The sequence below is a fragment of the Capricornis sumatraensis genome, chromosome 2 (genome assembly GCF_032405125.1).
Source record: "Capricornis sumatraensis isolate serow.1 chromosome 2, serow.2, whole genome shotgun sequence".
NCBI lineage: Eukaryota > Metazoa > Chordata > Mammalia > Artiodactyla > Bovidae > Capricornis > Capricornis sumatraensis.
The window spans coordinates 116,210,828-116,231,275 of record NC_091070.1 but is presented as its reverse complement, the minus strand read 5'-3'; the positions used below and the strand labels follow the sequence as shown (position 1 = coordinate 116,231,275).

General features: G+C 44.6%; 1 protein-coding gene across 1 annotated transcript; it reads left to right on the top strand.

Moving 5' to 3' along the window:
- The first annotated feature begins 16,891 nt into the window (after positions 1-16,891).
- On the top strand, positions 16,892-18,013 carry RXFP4 (relaxin family peptide/INSL5 receptor 4). The gene has a single exon (XM_068962567.1). It carries the CDS (start codon positions 16,892-16,894, stop codon positions 18,011-18,013), a length of 1,122 nt encoding a protein of 373 aa, XP_068818668.1.
- The last annotated feature ends 2,435 nt before the right edge of the window (positions 18,014-20,448 follow it).

Genomic DNA, 20,448 nt, shown 5'->3' with positions numbered 1-20,448 from the left:
CACCGTGTTCTGGATCTGCCTACTTAACTGTTGAACTGGCCGAGTGCCGGGCGGGATCCGGAAGGCCCTTGGATACCGGCTGAGTTGATTCTGAAAGCCAGAGATTACCAGCATGTAGGGTATCTTGGAGCAGCAAGGAGTCTCTAGATTGAGTAAATGCAGTATAATGGTATTTTTCAAATACGTTTACATTGTGGTAGGATTGACATTTAGTCGCGAAGTCGTGTCCAACGCTTTGTGACCCCCGTGGGATTTCCCAGGCAAGAATACTGGAACGGGTTGTCATTTCTTTCTCCACGGGATCTTCCCCACCGAGGAATAGAACCTATCTCTCCTACGTTGGCAGGTGGGTTCTTTACCACTGAGCCACCAGGGAAGCCATCTCATAGGATTAATAGAATACAAATTGATTTGAAAGTCAAATAAATAGTGTTTTTCCCTCAGCATTTTATAAATAAATCTTTTCCTACAAATGCCACCATTATTATATATGAAATTAAATGTGTCCTATTTCTGCACTTTTCTATTGCATGAATCAATTTTTACTTTTACTATATGTCGTTATAACAATTTTATGCCTACATTAATATCTGTTAGGGCAAGCCCATATTCCTACATTCCTTTGCTTATATTGACAGGTGTGTTTTTACAAATGAATTTCAGATTTTAAAACGTTGTTTTCCCTCTGTGTTGTCTCCCCAAAACACAGTGTTGGTGGGATTATGACTGAAGTTACATTGTGTTTATTTTTTCCTTTTTTTTTTTTGAATTGAGCTATAATTTACATACTGTAAAAATTTACTCTTTTTGAAAGGGTATCTTACAGGTACAATTCATTGCTTTTTAGTATATTCACAAAGTTCTGCAAGTATCACCATTATCTCATTTCAAATCATTTTCATCACCTACAGAGCAACTCTGCTTCCATAAGCAGTCACCACATTTTCCCTTCCGGCCAGCTACTGGAACCGCTAATCTACTTCCTGTCTCTGTGGATTTGCCTATTCTGGCACTTTATATAAATGGAATCACAGAATTTGTGACCACTTGCGTCTGGCTTTTTTTAGTTAGTATAGTGTTCTCACAATTCATCCATGTTGTAGCATGTGTCAGTACTTCATTCCTTTTTATGGTTGAATACTATTCCATTGTATGGATATACCACAATTGTTTATCCACTCATCTGCTTATAGATATTCATCATTTCTCTATCCCCTTTGGAGAAAATCCTACTGAAATCCTTTGCCCATTTTAAAATTGGGTTATTTATCTTTTTATTGTTAAGTTGTAAGTATTCATTATTTATTATGAATTCAAGTCCCTTCAGATATATGACTTGCATTCTATAGGTTGTCTTTTCATTTATCTTTCTTTTTTTTTGGTCTTTTCACTTTTCTTGAGTTAGTTTTACTGATTTTAAAATCATCCATTTTACCTAGAATTTAAAATGTTTTGCATAAAATTTGATTAAAGGTCTCTTATTCTTTTAATCTCATTTGTATGGCTATTTCTTTCTATTCTATCTTTTTTCTTTTCTTTTTATTTTCCTTATCCTCGCCCGGGTCTTGTCTATTTGTTCAACTTTTTGAAGAATCCATAATTTAGTTTTAATCATCCATATGTTCATCAATTCATCAATAGCATATTAAAGGTTTTTTTTTAAGTCTTTATTAAATTTGTTACAACATTGCTCTGTTTTATGTTCTCTTTCTTGGCCATGAGGCATGTGGGATCTTAGCTCCCCAATCAGGGATCAAACCCACACCCCCTGCATTGGAAAGTGTAGTGTTTAACCACCAGGGAAATCCCTGAAATTTTGTTTTTATTCATTATATTCTCCTTTTGGTAATATTTAATGTTTTTCCTAGTTTCTTAAGTTAAATGCTCAGTTTACTTATTTAAAATTCTTTTAGAATTTCCCCAAGAAAATTTCTTTGTTGGTACAACCAAGTCTGATTTTCTACACTCCATTCAATTGCACTTTGTGATATTGCTAATTGAAAAAAATCTCTCTAAAGTGAGAGAGGTTAGGCTGAGGTCATTTTTCCTTCCTGTTTGCTGCATGGTCAAAAAAAAAAAAAAAAAAACTGACATGAATCTGAATGACTGTGCATTTCCTGGTGCTCATTTGGGTAGTATTAGGTAATCTACCAACCCTAAGGCAGTGACAGCTTGGAGTTCATATAAAACTCATATGACTGGACCCTATAACCTCTCTCAGTATCCTGTCCTGACCCTTGAAACTTGCCACTCCCTCATTGTTTCAGTGGCACTTTCTGTCTACAATCCAAATAGCGGTGGTACACATCCATACCTGCCCCCTTGAGTATCTCCCTGAATCCATTTAGATTAGCCCCAAATTGGAAAATGATGACACTGGATCTTGCCATTCTGGCCTGATGTCCTCACCCACAGCAGTGGGAGTTATGATGGGGAAAAAGAAAAGATGGAGAGTGGGCTTTCACAGGGTCTCCAGTATATTCACCAGCACCGTTTGGGGTGTCACCTTCTACCTCAAGTGCTTTTGAATAATTTTTCCAAACAGATTTCCTATGAAGAAATCTGCTATCACTTCTAAAAACAGTTTAGATAGCAGATAACACAATCTGCTATCACCTCTAAAAGCCTTCTTACAAATGAGAAGTCTGTCAAAAAGAGAAGAATGGAGCAACTGTTCAAGAAATAGAGTGTCTAGCCCCAGCTCAGCCTCTGCTGAGTCTTGGCTATACTTGTGCTAAGTCCTTTATGGCCAGGACGTTTCCCAGTGTAGTTTTAAAATATGATTGCTGGGACTTCCCTGGTGGTTCAGCAGCTAGATTTCTCACTCCCAATGCAGGGGGCCCAGGTTCAATCCCTGGTCAAGGAACTAGATCCCACACATTGCAACTAAAAGATCTCAGATGCCGCCATGAAGCCAGAAGATCCTGAGTGCCACAACTAAGACCTGGTGCAGCCAGGTACAAAAATAAAAGAATAAGCTTTTAAAAAATAAATAAAACATGATTCCCCCTCCCTCCCCCTCACTTGAGCTAGCTTCAGTGAGCCTTGGCTATTTGTATACTTGGAAAATAAGTCGATGACTAAGAGTGGGTTTACACAGAAACAGACTCAGAGACAACAGACTTGTGATTGCCAAAGAGGGATGGGGGAGGGACTGATTGAGAGTTTGAGATTAACAGATGCAAACTGTTATATATAGGATGGATAAACAAGGCCCTACTGTATAGCACAGGGATTTATATTCAATATCCTGTGGATTAATATCCAATAGGCCATATGGAAAAGAATATGAAAAATAATGTATGTATGTATATATGTGTATAACTGATATTATACATCACTTTGCAGTACAGCAGGAATTAACACTGTAAATCAACTATACTTCAATAAAAAAATTTTTTTAAAGAGTGGGTTTGCAAATCGTAGACCCTCGGTGAAACTGTGACTGGCTGGTATCAGTTAACCCATTCCCGACTGAGAATTCAACAGTGACAAAGCTAAACCAGGAGACACAGCAAACCCCAGAGGCCCTGTTAGCAGAATGGGAGGATTATACTCCATGCTTATTATTCTTCAGAGCCTTAGGAGAAGCACAGTCCCTAAAGAGATCAACATTTTGTTCCAGGTTTCTCTGATGAAAGGCATAGGAAGAAGAAAAACCCAAAACTGAATTTTTGTAATCCTGTTAGACAAAACTCTTTCACCCTGTAGGCTGAAACTACTTAAGGCCAAGTGTTGGAAGATTAACCTTTTCTTGTCATATTTTAGGTCATACCAAATTATTTGCCGTACTGGATTATTGTGACTAAGGTTAATGTGCTGAGTGGCCACGACTAGGCTCTTGACAATTGGAATGTGGGATTTCTGGGAGAGCCAGAAGAAGTAGGGAAACCCCTAGCATCTGGGTTGCTTAAAAACACTTGTCAATGCAGCACTTCCCCCACCAAAACATGACTTTTCATAGGATAATCATGAATGGACTTGCAGGTAAAACATGGTGTCATCTCAAATGTGGTTTCTCATCAAGGGCCCAAGGACAAAGCCATTGGAATTGCAGCAGAGGGGACAGGCGACATTCAGGCTTGGGTTTCTGCCAGGCCACAAATTCCTGCAGGACTAATTTTCCTGGAGAAATAACCACCATCAGAAAAAGGTCATGGTTTTAAAACCACCATCAAAATCACCATTTGGCAACAGTGATAGTAGCAATGGAGTCAGACAAGAATCATCAATGAATGCTATAGCGTATCAAAGAAAGAGGAGTAGCAGCATGTTTACATAGTCTCAAGGTATTTCCTCACAAGATAGTTATTAGGCACAAAAGGGAAATAGTATGTTTACAGCAGTGGAGGAATCTAGCAAACACCACTTTAACTAAATGAGCCACGTGATAGGTGTCATGTACCTCTTGGTATAATGCTGTTAAGTGAACACATCACATAGTTCCCGCCAAAAGTTTCACAACCTGAGTGTAATTATAAGGAAATAGCAAACAAACCCAAGTGGGAAAATGTTATACAAAATAACTAGCTTTTACTCTTTTAAAATACATAGTAAAAAATGTCATAAAAGACAAAGCCTGTGGAACTATTCTGGATTAAAGGAAACTAAAGAGACATGCCACTTGAGTGTAAGCCATACTCTGAGATATCTTTTGCTAAGAAGACATTAAGGAGACAATTGGAAACAACTGAATAAGGTTTCAAGATTATTGTAGCAGTGTTAATTTGCTGATTTTAATCATTGTACTGTGGTCACGTAAGAGCATATTCTTGTTTCCAGGAAACACACACTGAAAATTTTAGAGGGAAAGGAGCATCAGGTCTGCAATTTACTTTCAAGTTGTTCAGAAAAAAAAAAAAGTTAGATGTAATTTAGTTACATTTAAAGCAAATGTGAAAAAATGTTAACATTTAGGGAATCTGAGTAAAGGGGATACAGAAATTCTTTGTACTATTCTTGTAGCTTTCTCTAAATCAGTAATTATGTCAAAAGAAAAAAAATACCAAAAGGAAGAAGAAAACTATCGCAACAGTAAAACAAACTTAGAAGTGTTTAAAAACGGGGAGGCAACCCACTAAAGTACTTTAAGAACTGAATTGCCAGAAAAACACCAGATCTGAACTGTTGGGTCCTGAGTTTGACTCATCAGCATAGCAAGGCATCTCAACCTCTCCAGCAATGCTTAATCCCAAATAAAGAGGGTAATGGCAGAAAAGAAATATTTTAGGAGTTCAATTCCATGGAGAAAGTTTTCATCAGTAACTATCTCAGGGATAATCCGAAGATTAGTGTTGAAACTGTTTCCAGTGCTGGAAATTCAATCGTGTTCAGTCACCCAGCCGTGGGTACCCCTGTAGTATCGATCCAGTGCTTACCCTATAACACCGGCTTACTGAGCTGAGGGATGTGAAACAACTCTGAAGACTTGACCAATGTATGGTGTTGATATACTGAAGGATACCTTCTATTTTCTCCCCTTTAATTAAGAAGTTTTTTGTAACTGTGTTTTTCCTCTAGTGTTTACATCAGATGTCTGGGTACTTAGTTTCTAAAAGGTGTAAGATGCAGCTGATCTGCAAAGAGGAGCAAGAGAATGGAGTAGATGTGCTGAGAATGAGAAACAGGAACCAAATGAAAAGCAAAAGGAATAAAACTTGTCTCCTGAGGGCTGTATTGTTTTGTCTCCCTATTATCTCACCTGAATCCATTCAGATCTACTAAAACTCTAAAAATGCATTCTTGGCGCTACTCTTTCATGCCAACGTGCCCACCAGCTGCAGTGGAGAAAGGAGAGAGAAGTGGGAATAGGTAGCCAAAACAGTGCGGATTTTCCCAGGACTCTGGCCTGATAAACACCAGCCTGTCCTTAGATACAAGTTTCAGTACTAGAAGCAGCTCAAGGGGGTTCCTTGCAATGAAAGAGGGACTGTAAAAAAAAAAAAAAAGAACAAGAGGAAGAGAATGCCTGATGCAGCAGGATCTGGAAAGAGAAGGACTTAAGAACACAGATGGAGAGATTGGTCTTGAACAGGAAGAGGAATACTTCATCCTGGTAATTAGAAAAAGAAATTCACACACATATAAAAAAAAAACTGATTTTTTAAATTCTGCAACCACATTAGTGGCTCAGTTGGTTAAAAACCCACCTGCAGTTCAGGAGACCTGGGTTTGATCCCTGGGTTAGGAAGACACCCTGGAGAAGGAAATGGCTACACACTCGTGTTCTTGCCTGGGAAGTCCCATGGACAGAGGAGCAGAGCGGGCTACTGTCCATGGGGTCACAAGAGTTGGACATGACTCTGACTAAACCACAACAACCACAAAAGCCAAGGTAACATGTAACCATCAAACCCTGTTTTTAAACCTGTTGAATCAATGAACAACTTGCCTTAGTGAACATCATTCAATCAGTGTCAACCCCTCATTTTTCAAAGTCAGACTGTCTTCAGTCAACAGCAGTCTCATAAGAGTAATCATCTCCCAAGGATGATGTCTATCTACGTATGCCTCTGAAAATACACTAGCTCCTGAACCCCAGCTTCCCCAAACCCTGTGGGCAGATTTACAGTCTGCTTTGCCCATAGAGATAATATCCGACCAAGATGTCTCGCTCTTATTGTGTTGCTGTTGTTTAGTCACTAAGTCGTATCCGACTCTTTTGCAACCCCATGGACAGCAGCCCACCAGGCTCCTCTGTCCATGGGATTTCCCAGACAAGAATATTGAAGACCTCCTTCTCCAGGGGGGTCTTCCTGACCTAGGGGTCAAATCCGAGTCTTCTCCATTGGCAGGCAGACTCATTACCATTGAGCCACCAGGGAAGCCCCTCTCTTTCTGTAAGCAATACATTTAGTGAGCATTTCTGGTTTCTTCCTAGTATTTATGGACATATCTGCATTCCTTTCTGCTTAAACCAAGGTGCTTCTCATAACAAGTAACAGAAAAACTAGCTCAAATGTCTCAAGAAATAATAAGTGTATTGTCTTATAGCTACAAGTCCAAAGATGGTGTAGGCCCAGCTTCTCTGCTCTGCCTGTCTCCGTGGGAAGGCTTTGTCCTTAAACTGGCTTCCTTCATTCTAACAGGATGACAGCCAACACCAACCGAGGCATATGTTTCTATGTTTAGCTCCAACAGGAGAAATAAATTCCGTCTGCCAATCAGAATGAAAAACTCTTCCCCCCAACCTTCAGTCTGATTGGACCAACCTGTGGACTAGTAACTCTCATCAGGATAATGTCAGATGTTGATAGGCTTACTCCTTGACTTTTTTAACTCAAAAAAATTGTTTTAATTTAATTAATTGATTTATTTGGCTGCACTGGGTCTTTGTTGCTTGGCACAGGCTTTCTCTAGTTGCAGGGAGCAGGGGCTACTCTTCCTTGCAGTGCATGAGCCTCCCTGGGGAAGCACGGGCTCTAGGCGCACCGGCTTCAGTAGTTGCAGAACTCGGGCTCAGTAGTTGAGGCTCGCAGGCACTAGAGCTCTGGCTCAGTAGTTGCGGCCCATGGGCTTAGTTGATCCTCAGCCTGAGGATGCTTCCTGGCCTAAGGATCAAACCTGTGTCTCCTGCATTGGCAGGCAGTTTCTTATCCACTGCACCATCAGGGAAGTCCAATCCTTGACTCTTGAAACAGTTACCTTCAAGAGAATGGTGAGATAGTGATTGACTCAAACTTATCAGCATCCACTCCTAGAGCAGAAGATGGAGTTAGCTTCCTCCAAGTCACGTGAGCTCTGTTGAGAAGAAATGGACACGGACAAAATTAAGTTCTTTAGAAAGGAAAAGGGGTGCTTCTCTGGTGGTTCCCTGGCAAAGAGTCTACCTGCCAATGCAGGAGACACTGGTTTGATCCCTGGTCTGGGACGATTCCACATGCCGGGGAACAACGAAGCTGATGCTCCACGACTGTTGGCCTCTGCTCTAGAGCCCTGGAGCTGCGACTACCGAAGCCCCTGCACTCTAGAGCCCTTGCTCTTTAACAAAAGAAGCCGCCACAGTGAGAAGCCCCTGCACCCCAAGTAGAGAGTGTCTCTTACCAAAACTAGAGACAAGCCCTCGCAGCAATGAAGACCCAGCACAGCCCAAGATAAATAAACTGTAAAAATTGTTCTTAAAAAAAAAAAAGACGGGGAGGCGTGGTCGCAAAACTACTGGACCTTTTCTTTTATGGTGTACCCATGACCACCTTCTACTGAAGACGTCTAATTTCAGATCTTCAAGACCAGGTCTCTTTCCAGACTCTTCCAACTGCGTATTGGGTTGCTGTACCCAAGTGGTTCACAAATTTTTCAACCTTGTTTTCCTCCTGTATTTTCTGATGCCAGTGTGATACATGTATTCAGCCATCCAATCATGTACCCTTCATTCGCTTAATTCCCCAAGATTGCCAAATAGTCAGCCTAATCCCTCCCTTTTCTTCTTTCTTTTTTTTTTTTAATTGGCCTCGCCATGAGGCGTGTGGAATCTTAGTTTCCAGTTGTTCATTATTGTTCCGTTGCTATTATTTGTGACCTCATAGACTGCAGCATGCCAGTCTTCTCTGTCCTTCACTATCTCCTGGAGTTTGCTCAAATTCATGTCAATTGAATCGATGATGCTATCTAGCCATCTCATCCTCTGCCACCCTCTTCTCCTTTTGCCTTTAATCTTTCCCAGCATCAGGATCTTTTCCAATGATTTGGTTCTTCACATCAGGTGCCCAAAGTATTGGAGCTTCAGCTTCAGGATCAGTCCTTCCAATGAATATTCCAGGTTTATTTCCTTTAGGATTGACTGGTTTGATCTTCTTGCTGTCCAAGGGATTCTCAAGAGTCTTCTCGAGCACCACATTCAAAAGCATCAATTCTTTGGCACTCAGCTTTCTTTAGAGTCCAACTCTCACATCCGTAAATGACTACTGGAAAAATCATAGTTTTGACTGTACGGACCTATGTCAGCAAACTAATGTCTCTGCTTTTTAATATGCTGTCTAGGTTGGTCATAGCTTTTCTTCCAAGGAGCAAGGAAGCATCTTTTAATTTCATGGCTGCAGTCACCATCTGCAGTGATTTAGGAGCCCAAGAAAAGAAAGTCTGTCACTGTTTCCATTGTTTCCCCATCTATTTGCCATGAAGTGATGGTGTCAGATGCCATGATCTTAGTTTTTTGCATGTTGAATTTTAAGCCAACCTTTTCACTCTCCTCTTTCACCTTCATCAGGAGGCTCTTTAGTTCCTCTTCACTTTCTGCCATTAGAGTCGTATCATCTGCATATCTGAGGTTGTTGATATTTCTCCTGGCAGTCTTGATTCCAGGTTGTGCTTCATCCAGCCCAGCAGTTTTCCTGATTTACTCTGCATAAATATTAAGTAAACAGGATGACAATATACAGCCTTGTCATACTCCTTTCTCCTTTTGAACCAGTCAGTTGTTCCACGTTCAGTTCTAACTGTTGCTTCTTGAACCACATACAAGTTTCTCAGGAGACAGGTAAGGTAGTCAGGTATTCCTGTCTCTTTAAGAATTTTCCACAGTTTGTTGTGATCTACACAGTTAAAGGCTTTATAGTAGTCAGTGAAGCAGAAGTAGAGGTTTTTCTGGTAATCCCTTGCTTTCTCTATGATTCAACGAATGTTGGCAGTTTGATCCCTGGTTTCTCTGCCTTTTCTAAACCCATCTTGTACATCTGGAGGTTCTCAGTTCACAGACTGGTGAAGCTTGAAGGATTTTGAGCATAATCAAACCTGTGTCTCCTGCAGTGGAAGGACGACCAGGGAAGTCCTTCTTCCCTCTTCTTATCACATTACATCCCCAGTCAATTAATTCTATTTCTTAAATATAATCCATATTCCTTCCCTCCTCTACTTCCTGACTATCTCAGCACCTGTTTACAAAAGCCTCCTAACTGATATTTCTTTTCCTGCCATTCTCGGCCTCTTTGAACAATCTTTCACATTGTCAACAGACAAAAAATAGATCTGATTCTGTCACTGCTTAGATTAAAAACTTTCAGTGGCTTCTCATTCTGACACATTAAGAGTAGAGATGGTGGCTGATTGGGCTGATGTGAGGTTAGGGATCTGGATTAGCGTCTCCTACTTCTGGGGCTTCCCAGGCAGCACTAGTAGTGAAGAACCCACCTGCCAGTGCAGGAGGCGTAGGAGAGGTAAGTCCAATCCCTGGGTCGGGAAGATCTCCTGGAGGAGGGCATGGCAACCTCCCGGGGCCCAGCCCTGGTGGATCCAGGGAATTCGAAGCATGCTCCAGACGGGAATTAGCCTGAAAAGGAGAGAAAGAAAAGAAGACAGTCTTTCCAGGAACTGGTCCATCTCTTTATTTTTCAGGAAAGCTTTTATACTTTAAGTTGTACATAGAGATCCATGGATAATACAAAGTCATGCAGGGTCAGCAGACCTGACCCTTATCGAGACCAGGCACTCTTTATGCATGCATACAAAGGTCTTAGGTAGTGTTACATCATCTTCTGGCCAGGGGGCCTGCTAACATTTTATGACCCTTTCTTTTTGATAATGGTCAGTCAACCAGAAAACTTATTTTCTCCAAAGGTGATTTTTCTAAAGTCAGGTGCCACTCTCTGAAAGCACCAGATGAAGTTGTATTCCTACAGGGCAAAGGTGCAGTGGGCTATAATCAAGAAAAGAATTTACTAGCCTAAGGTCTAACGTGATTAATATCAAAGGTTATTACCTATTTTTCTCATATGCCAGTTACATCAATTAATGTATATAAGGGACAAGGGATATGGAGACTCAGCAGCAAATATTGGCTCAACAATGAAACCCTCCACGGGTATATTTCTAACAATCCACTAATACCACACTAATAATTTCTAACTTCTCAAGAGGCTCTGTATTTAGAAAGTTTAGAGCGTCTCTCGCCTCTCACAGTTGGAAGGCTGTGAACAATCACATGTGTGGTTGTAAGAGGCCAGATAAACTTGTCAGGCAGGCTAAAGAGCCATCAGAGGAGTTTTTGGACTGAAACACTCTTGTTACGCCCAGGAGACTTATTAACTGGAGCTCTAAGTTAACTCTTTCCAGAGAAAGGTGGTGGGGGATAGCCCCCTGTTAATGTCAGAAGAGTTGGTGAAAGGCATAATGCAATAAGGCAGACAGACTCTATTTTTGGGGTGGATGCTAGAGAAGGTCCAGGGGGGTTCCCTCGAGGCCTGATCTCGCCTTTGCCTGTCAGGCCTCTTCCTCATGACCTTTGCCACGGGCGGGATTCCCCATGCTGGCTCCCGGCAGCAACCCGTTCCAGTATTCTTGCCTGGAGAATCCCACGGACAGAGGAAACTGGCAGGCTACAGTCCATGAGGTTGCAAAGGGTAGGACATGACTGAAGTGACTTAACACACATGTCCATTACTGAAAACTTAAACTTTTGGGGGGTTTTAGAACAGTAACCCCCAGAAGAGCCTCTGGTCATCTACATGCATGTGGAAGTATCTGCCCCAGTCCTTTCTCAGGAAGATGAAAACCTGTCATCTGACATGGAAACCTACCTTTCAGGTGGGGGGCCTTAAAAGACAGAAAGGCTAGGATTCTCAGAGCCACAGCCTGGGACACCCAGAGTGGGGTGCTCTACAGTGAACCTGGTCCAGAGCAAATGGAGTTAGCAATGAGGTGTTTTGTTTCAGAGGAGCACACTGCTAGGACTGGAGGCTAGGCAGGCAGGACTTGGCTGCACTGTAGATGAACCTGGAATGAACAGGTGGGAGGGAGAACAGGTGCTTCTGTGAAGCAAATGGGAAGGGACGACCTTGGCCTGGCAGTCATCAGCGCTCTTTCCCCCACGGTTGCTGTTGTACCATTCCACAGCAGTAATCCCTTCGTTTTCGTTGTTGAGTAGCATTCCACTGTGTGAAAATACCACAGTCTTTTTATTCATTTACCTCATGGAAAATTAGATTATCCACTTGAGTTCTTTCCTATTTTAAGCTACTTCAAATAAAGCTGCTGTGAACACTGGTGTACGTGTCTTCATGTGAATATGTACTTTCATTCTTCTTAAGTAAATGCTTAGGAATAGAATGGCTAGGACATATGAGGTGCATGTTTAACTTTTTAGAAAATGCCAAATTGCTTTACAAAGTGATTATACCATTTTACATTCTTATTAGGAATGTATGAAAGTTTTGGTAGCCTACTTCTTCACCAGCAGTTGGTATGATCAGTTTCTTGGTTTTTGTTTTCATTTGAGGCATTCTAATCAGAAAATAGTACTGTCTCACTGTGGTTAGTCTTTGCATTTCCCTGGAGGCTAATGATGTTGAGTGTCTTCTCATGTGTTTATTTGCTATCTCTATATCTTTTTTGATGAACTATCTGTTCAAATCCTTTACCCTTTTAAAAAAATAAGGTGGTTTTCTGATTACCAAAATTTGAGAATTCTTTAGATATTCCAGATATGTTTCTTTATAAATTCTATGACCTGCAAATGTTTTCTTAGTCTGTGGTTTACCTGTTCATTCTCTTAACAGAAGTTCTAGGCTTGTGGTTGCCAAGGGAGAGGGGGTTGGGGGAGGGATAGATTGAAAGCTTGGGATTAGCAGATACAAACTATCATATATAGAATGGATGAACAACAAGGTTCTACTGTATAGCACAGGGAACTATATTCAATATCCTGTAATAATAAACCATAATGGAAGAGAATATGAAAAGGGATATATATTTTATATATAACTGGATCACTTTGCTGTATACCAGAAACTAACACAACATTGCAAATAAAGTATACTTCAAAAGGGCATTTCTGTGGCTGTCCAGTGGTTTAGACTTTGCCTTCCAATGTAGGGAGTGCAAATTCAATCTCTGGTCAGGGAGCTAAGACAAAAGCAACATTGTAACAAATTCAAAAGAGACAAAAGGGAAAAAAAAAAAAACACCTCTGATTTTAAATAAAATAAACTGAAAAAAAAAAAACCCCAAGAGCAGAGTTCTTCATTTCAATGAAGTCCAATTACTCACTTTTTGCAGTTACAGACTGTGCTTTTGATGTTGTACCTAAGAACTTTTTGCCTAACCCAAGGTTATAAAAATTTCTCCTTTGTTTTCTTTTAGAAGTTTTGGCATTTTAGGTTTTATATTTAGATCTATGATCCATTTTTGAGTTAATCTTTGTGCATGGTGCGAGGTAGGGATCAAAGTTCTCTCACGCACACTCTTTTTAATGTGAGTATTCAGTTGTTATAGAACCAATTGTTGAAAAGACTATTGTTCTTCAGTGAGTTGCCTTTGCACTTCTGGCAAAAATCAGTTGACTGTAAAAGTGTGGGCCTTTCAGGACTCTTAATTCTGTGGATTTGTATGTCTAACCTTTTGCTGATACCATGTTGTCTTGACTACTGCAGCTTCATAGTAAGTCTTGGAATTGGGTACATGAGTACTCCAACTTTATTATCTTTTTACTAAATTGTTTTGGCTCTTTTACAAAATCATTTGGCTATTTGCTTTTCCACATGAATTTTAGAATCAGCTTGTCAGTTTCTCTTTGAAAAAGCTGCTAGAATTTTGACTAGAATTGCATTGAATCTACAGACCCATTATGAGGAGAATTGACATCTTATTATTGAGTCTTCAAACTCATGAACACAGTATGCCTCTCTATCCATTTATTAAAATCTAAATTTCAGCAGTCTTTTGTAGTTTTCAATATACCAGTACTGTACATCTCTTGTCAGATTTATCTCTAAGATTTTTATTTTTTATTTTTGATGCTCTAGCAGCTTCATCTTAATATGGAAAATAAGAGATGGATCACCATCTCTGCTTTTGTAATTTTTCTGTAAATTATAAAGCTATGCCAAAATACACAGTTGAGAGAAAAAATAATTCCTTGCCTTGGGAAAAAAAATAAAGTTGAGAGAGCGCGACAGAGACTGGTTCAGAAGTTTGGTAAAGAACCACCTGACAGTGCAGGAGACATAAGAGACATGGGTCCAATCCCTGGGTTGGGAAGATGCCCTGGAGGAGGGCATGGCAACCCACTTCAGTATCCTTGCCTGGAAAATCCCATGGACAGAGGAGCCTGGCAGGCTAAAGTCCACAGGGTTGCGGAGTCAGACGTGACGGAAGTGACTTAGAACGCACACTCCTACTTCTGCCACTGGGCAGTCCTCCAAGCAGCTAGTCTCTGCTTTAGTTCAGTCGCTAAGTCTCCACCATAAATACAGATGCAAAAATTCCTTCTCTTTATGTTTTGCGGGCAAAGATCCATTCTCTTTATGCTCTTCCTTCTCTCCCAATTCTTCTTTCCTAGGCTTTGGAGTGCAGGATAGGGATGTGGGGTTGAGCAGACATGTGGACTGCACAAGGGGAGGGTGTTCAGGTGACTAAAGGGAAGGCCCGTATGTTACAAGTCCCTTTCATGGAAGGGAGACTGTGACCCACCACTGCAGAGTCCTTGGATTCTGAGACTGAAAAGGGGGCTGGAAAAGAATGGCTCTGGAGGGTAATATGAACAAGAGATGGAAAAATAATTTTTATTGAGTCCAGTTCCTCCTCCTCTCTCAGCAGTTGTGGGTGAAGACCACTGGGAGTTGTCACTATCCCTCTGTGCATATCCTGCTGCTGTTTTCCTTGGGGCTTCCCAGGGGCAGGGTCTGGCACTCTAGAAAGGGAAGAGATTAGAGGTGGAAAGAAATGCCCAAAGGGTTTTGTGATGTATTGGAAAGAGCTAGAGTCTAGCAGTCAGAAGATTTTATCTCAAATCCTGACTCTGACACTACTTCCTGGTGCCCTTGAGCAAGTCACTTTCACTCTATAAAAAGAGGAGTTGAACAAGATGATGTAAAAGATCCCACCCACCTCAAAGAGCTTACTGTATTTCCTGAGGAGAGGGACCGTGTAATGTTTTTGTCTCCCCAACATCTAGCACAACGCCTGGCACATAATAAGTGTCCAAGAGATGCTGTGATTAGTGAAGAGTGGATGGATAAAGGAGTGATCTAACAAGATACTAAAATGAAAGGGCCCAAAGGGAAGTTCTTAAACTCAGTCAGTTGGTGGCACCACCTCTCTATACAACCACAAGGGAGTGTTGCTAGTCTCAGACCAAGGGAAAGGACTTAGATTAGAAACACATAAAGGTAAAAAAAAAAAAAAAGAAAGAAAAGAAATAACCAGAGGACCGGATATTTCAAATGGAAAGCAGAGCCCTGAAATTGACCCAGCTTCTGTTTTCCAAGTTGAGGGACAGTAGGTCCCACACATTGAAAGACGTAGCAGCTGCCAGATCAGCCAGGTGATGCTGGATGGCTGAAAAGCAAAGACAGTCCTGAGGGAGGGAGTGATTAACACAAGTCACACAGGGGCAGTCCCTGAGGCTGGGAGGCAGCCCCTGGGGCTCACCTGAACTTGGGCTGGGCATTCCCTTCACATCCATCCCTTGCCAGAAAACCCAAACATCTGGGCACCCATTCTGAATCTCTTTCACCCCTAGGTCTCTCCTACAGGGTTCATCAAACCCACTGCTGATTATCCTGAAAGGGTCCCTCTCCTCCCCCAGCACTCAAGGGAACTGAACGTCAAACATATTAATTCACAGGCAGAGGGCAAGAAGGTGGTTGAATATTTTTGCGAAAGCCTCATTCTTCCTATCCCTCACCCCCATCACAGCAAATTGTGCAACGGGTAAGGACACAGGCACAAAAGGCGGAGGACACACTGAAGCACTCACCCCATTTAGCACTGAGATCATGGGGAGACAGGATGCGGCATGGTGAGGGTGTGTCTCAGCATCTACAGCTCTGAAATGGGGTTTGGGGGTTGGAGGAGACAGTGGGGGTTACCGCTGACTGCTGCCCCCACAGATTAGGGCAGGGAAGGGTGAAATGGCCGTGGGAGTGAAAGAGGTTAGCAGGACTCCTTAGCAGGGAGAGAACTGAGGGCATGCCCCAGGCCTGCTCAGGTCCTCATCGGCTCCAGCGGGGAGGGAACAGGAAGCTGTGACTTCCTCTCCCCTTTTCCTCCCTGCCCTTAACCTCAAGGTCACTGGCTGCTGCAGTGAATTCCAACCTGTTTTAGTTGGCATTGTTCCCCAGGCATGATGATCATAGCTGCTCATTATAAGAAGGGAGTAACTTGCTCCTTCCTGCCACAGATGCCCCCAACTTTTCCTTTGAAATAATAATCATTCACATTCACGCAAATAGCCACGTACAAGGGGCTTTTTCACAGGTGTTCTCTCATTTTGTCACACCCATTCTGTAACGCAGAGACTTTTATCTGAAAATTTTAAGCGAGGCTCAGGAGAGTAAAGTAATTCACCCACAGTCACAGAGCGAGCAGGGAGCAGCCCCGGGACTCCAGAACCTCTCCTCTTTCTCTCAGATACTATTCTGATTCTCTGCCTCTGTGCACACTCCCAGGCTCCTTCCTCCAGGCCCCAAGGGGACACTTGCTGCAGAGAAGGGAGCCCCTGAACATCAGAAGTAGAGGGGGGCTCCAATTCGGTTCCTGTCACCCCTGAGATGGGGTATTTGTGGCCTCTCCCTGAGGCAGAGGTGTGGGGCCGCCCTCCCTTGTAGGGTCATTCTCCCTCCCCGCTTCCCGCTCTTCCACATGGGGCTCTACACACACAGAGACGCATACATGCACGCACACACAGGCACACACGCACACACACATTTGTGCCGGTGTTCACCTCTCCCTCACCTGCCCCACCCACCACCAAGACCAACAGAGAAGAGGAAGGCTGTCCTGTCTGTCCACAGCCCGCCCCCGAGGTATGGGCGTGGGCTGGGTCTCCAGGCAGCCAGAGGCCCTGAGAACAGCGGACAAGCGCTCTGACCCAGGGTCCTGCTGAGCGCCTTAGGTGCCCCCTGCCAGGCTGGTAGGCACTGGCTGGCCCCTCCACCCCACTGACGTCGGATGCCCCGCGATGCCCACGCCCAACGCCTCTGCCCCCCTGCCCGCTTTCTGGGTCAATGCCTCTGGAGGCAGCGTGCTGAGTGCTGCTGATGCCACGATGCCTGTTGGATTCCTAGCCCTGAGGGTCTCGGTTGCCCTGGCCTACGGGCTTGTGGGGGCTGTCGGTTTGCTGGGAAATTTGGCCGTGCTGTGGGTGCTGGGTAACTGTGCTCGGCGTGCCCCTTGCCCACCTTCTGACACTTTCGTCTTCAACCTGGCTCTGGCAGACCTGGGGCTAGCACTCACCCTCCCCTTCTGGGCAGCCGAGTCGGCACTGGACTTCCACTGGCCCTTTGGAGGTGCCCTCTGCAAGATAGTCCTAACGGCCACCGTCCTCAACATCTACGCCAGCATCTTCCTCATCACAGCGTTGAGCGTCGCCCGGTACTGGGTGGTGGCCGTGGCTGCAGGGCCAGGCACCCACCTCTCGCTCTTCTGGGCCTGCGTGGCCACCCTGGCCATGTGGGTGGCAGCTGCTCTGGTGACGGTGCCCACAGCTGTCTTTGGGGCCGAGGGCGAGGTGAGTGGCGTGTGCCTGTGCCTGCTGCGCTTCCCCAGCAGGTACTGGCTGGGGGCCTACCAGCTGCAGAGGGTGGTCCTGGCCTTTACGGTGCCACTGGGCATCATCACCACCAGCTACCTGCTGCTGCTGGCCTTCCTGCGGCGGCGGCGCCGGCGATGGCGGGACAGCAGGGGCGTGGCCCACTCCATCCGCATCCTTCTGGCCTCCTTCTTCCTCTGCTGGTTCCCCAACCATGTGGTCATGCTCTGGGGTGTCCTGGTGAAGTTTGACCTGGTGCCCTGGGACAGCACTTTCTACACCATCCACACCTATGTCTTTCCCGTCACCACCTGCCTGGCGCACACCAACAGCTGCCTCAACCCCATGCTGTACTGCCTTCTCAGGCGGGAGCCTCGGCGGGCCCTGGCAGACACCTTCAGGGACCTGCGAGCAAGGCTGTGGCCCCAGGGTCGGGGCTGGGTGGAACAGGTGGCCCTAAACGAAATGAGCAGGTGGTGGACGGAGAGCACCCCTCAGGAGGGTGGCCTTTCCACCATGCTCACCAACCTGGACAAAGGGACACCTGGGTGAAGGGGGCAAGTTAAACACCCTCCTCTTTCTGGTTATCTGCCAAGTGCAGGATCCACGCGTCCTAGGGAAAGAGAGGTTGGCCTCTCTGCCTTGATGAAACACCCTTGGGGAAAGTCTGATCTTTGATCCCCAGCTCTGGCTGTGGGGAAAGACAGGTGGCCAGGGCCCAGGTCAGGGCTGGGTACGACCAAGCCCAATCTCCACATGGCAATGGGAATCGAAGAATAAACCTCTGGATTATCCACAAAGTGTCTGCACCTTTCATCTCAGTTCTACCTCCAGGTCAGTGTGGCCAAAAGGATTCTTTGCCCCTTTTCTGCCTTCTGTGAGAATTCCCAGGAAAATTTCCCTATGGGTTCTAGACTAATTGAGTCATAGGTCAGTAACTATCTCCCTCTGTCCTCTCTGTCTTTCCTCCCTCACCTCAGATGGGGTGTACCCTTGTCCTTCCCTGGTGCTGAAGCCAAATATGCCCTCCTCCCTTGGCTATCTCTACCTTCTTACCATCTCAATAGCACCCATAGAAACTTGGTGCCCACAGACACCTCCGAGGCAAAAGCTGGAGATCCCCCTGCTGTCTGCAGGATCTTGCCGGATCCCTATCTCCAGCCAAGCCTGGAGTGCAAACCTCTGCTGCTGGCTGGGAGTACCTTGTCTCTCCTTAAATCAGAATTTGGAGGAAGTGAAGATAAGGACAAGCCAAGATCATGGGTGAGGCATAGGGAGGTGAGATTCAGAAAGAGGTTGGGAGAAGAGGCGGCTGAGGGTGCGGATGTGTGCATGCTCAGTTGTGTCCAACTCTGAGACCCCATGGACTGTAGCCCACCAGGCTCCTCTGTCTATGGGATTTTTCCCAGCAATAATACTGGAGTGGGTAGCCACGTTCTTCTCCAGGGGATCTCCCCGATCCAGGGATCAAAACCGCGGATTCTTCACCATTGCACCCCCTAGGTACCAGGATGAAAGTGCAGAAAGAGGTGCTAGTCTTCCACCTGTCCCACGTTCTTAGCTCAGAGCATCAACTCAGGTGTCAGAACACCTGGATTCACCTCCTAGGTCTGACACTAACCAGCTGAGGGACCTCAGTAAGTTAAATACTTCTCTATACCTGTTTTCTCAACTTAAGTTGGGCTGTTAAGGATTTAATGGTGCCTGGAATAGCTATTCTCACACTCCATGTGGGGTTACCAGGTGGTACTAGTGGTAAAAAACCCGCCTGCCAAAGCAGATTTAAGAGATGCGAGTTCAATCCCTGGGTTGGGAAGGTTCCCTGGAGGAGGGCAAGGCCACCCACTCGTCTTCTTGCCTGGAGAATCCCATGGACAGAGGAGCATGGAGGGCTATAGTCCACAGGGTCACAAAGAATTGGACACGACTGAAGCGACTTGGCACGCACGCACACCCCGTGTAAAATGGAAACAGAGATGATAAAAAGGAGGAAATGGGGGTAACTGGGAGACAGGGGCTGGAAACCATAAAGGTCTTTTCTGGAATTTTTACAAGTTCTGGAGTGAAATTAAAGTCACAAAAGGAAATGAGTGAGGGGGTGGCCCCTATTAAAGGTGTGCACTAAAGGGAGGGGTTCCCCTTTGGTTTCTATATCCATATATCCATAGATTTGCAGCAAAGACAACAGTCAGCCATCAGAAGGGATGTTCAAGGTTGGGGGCAGCCCTTGGAAAGGAGGGAGGTGGCAGAGGGAAAATGGAGTGGACTTTCCACTGCCATTGCCCCACCCCATGCCCCAACAGGTCTTCTAACCCAGGAGGACTCTGGCCACTCAAGATCCCAGGGCAATAGCTGGGCACAGCGCCTCCCAAGTGCGTGGAGCTACCTCTGGAAGGGGCACCCCCCTGCACCAGCTCCATCCAGTTGCTGAACAGAAGAGGCTCTAAAGAGTCACCTAATTCACAACATATTAAGCCATGCTAAAGAGATTTAATTAGCCTCTTGATGTTTAATTTCCTCTCTCTGATAATGTTTAAACTGGTATCAAAACTCCAGATCTGTTCCCAGCCAATTCAGGATGGAAAATCCTCCCCTACTCAAGTGCCCGTCTTCCCACCCCCTGCAGCTCCTCCAGTGGCCCTGTTGGGGCTCCGGATATTGGCTCCTCTGGGGGCATCAGTGCTTTATGGGTTTTATGGGACCCGGAGGTAAATATTGACAAAGTTTAAACAGGTCCAAGTCAGAGGTGAATGAATGCATGCAAACCCACCCTTAGGGATGGGAGATGGAGGGGACAGTGCAATGGAAAGGCAGCACTACTGTGGCAAGAGGCTGGGCTCTGGAGCACAGGACCGACAGAGAGCAAGACCGCTTCCCAAAATGGGAACAGAGAGGGGGAAACTGACAGAAATGGTGAGAGATGTGAGTGCCATGTCAGAGAAAGTCGTGTCATGTTCTGGGATCGAGGATGAGGGGGTTTCAGCCCA

Bases quoted from the DNA above. Each gene is read 5' to 3' on its own strand.
- RXFP4 (XM_068962567.1), top strand. From the start codon at position 16,892: ATGCCCACGCCCAACGCCTCTGCCCCCCTGCCCGCTTTCTGGGTCAAT.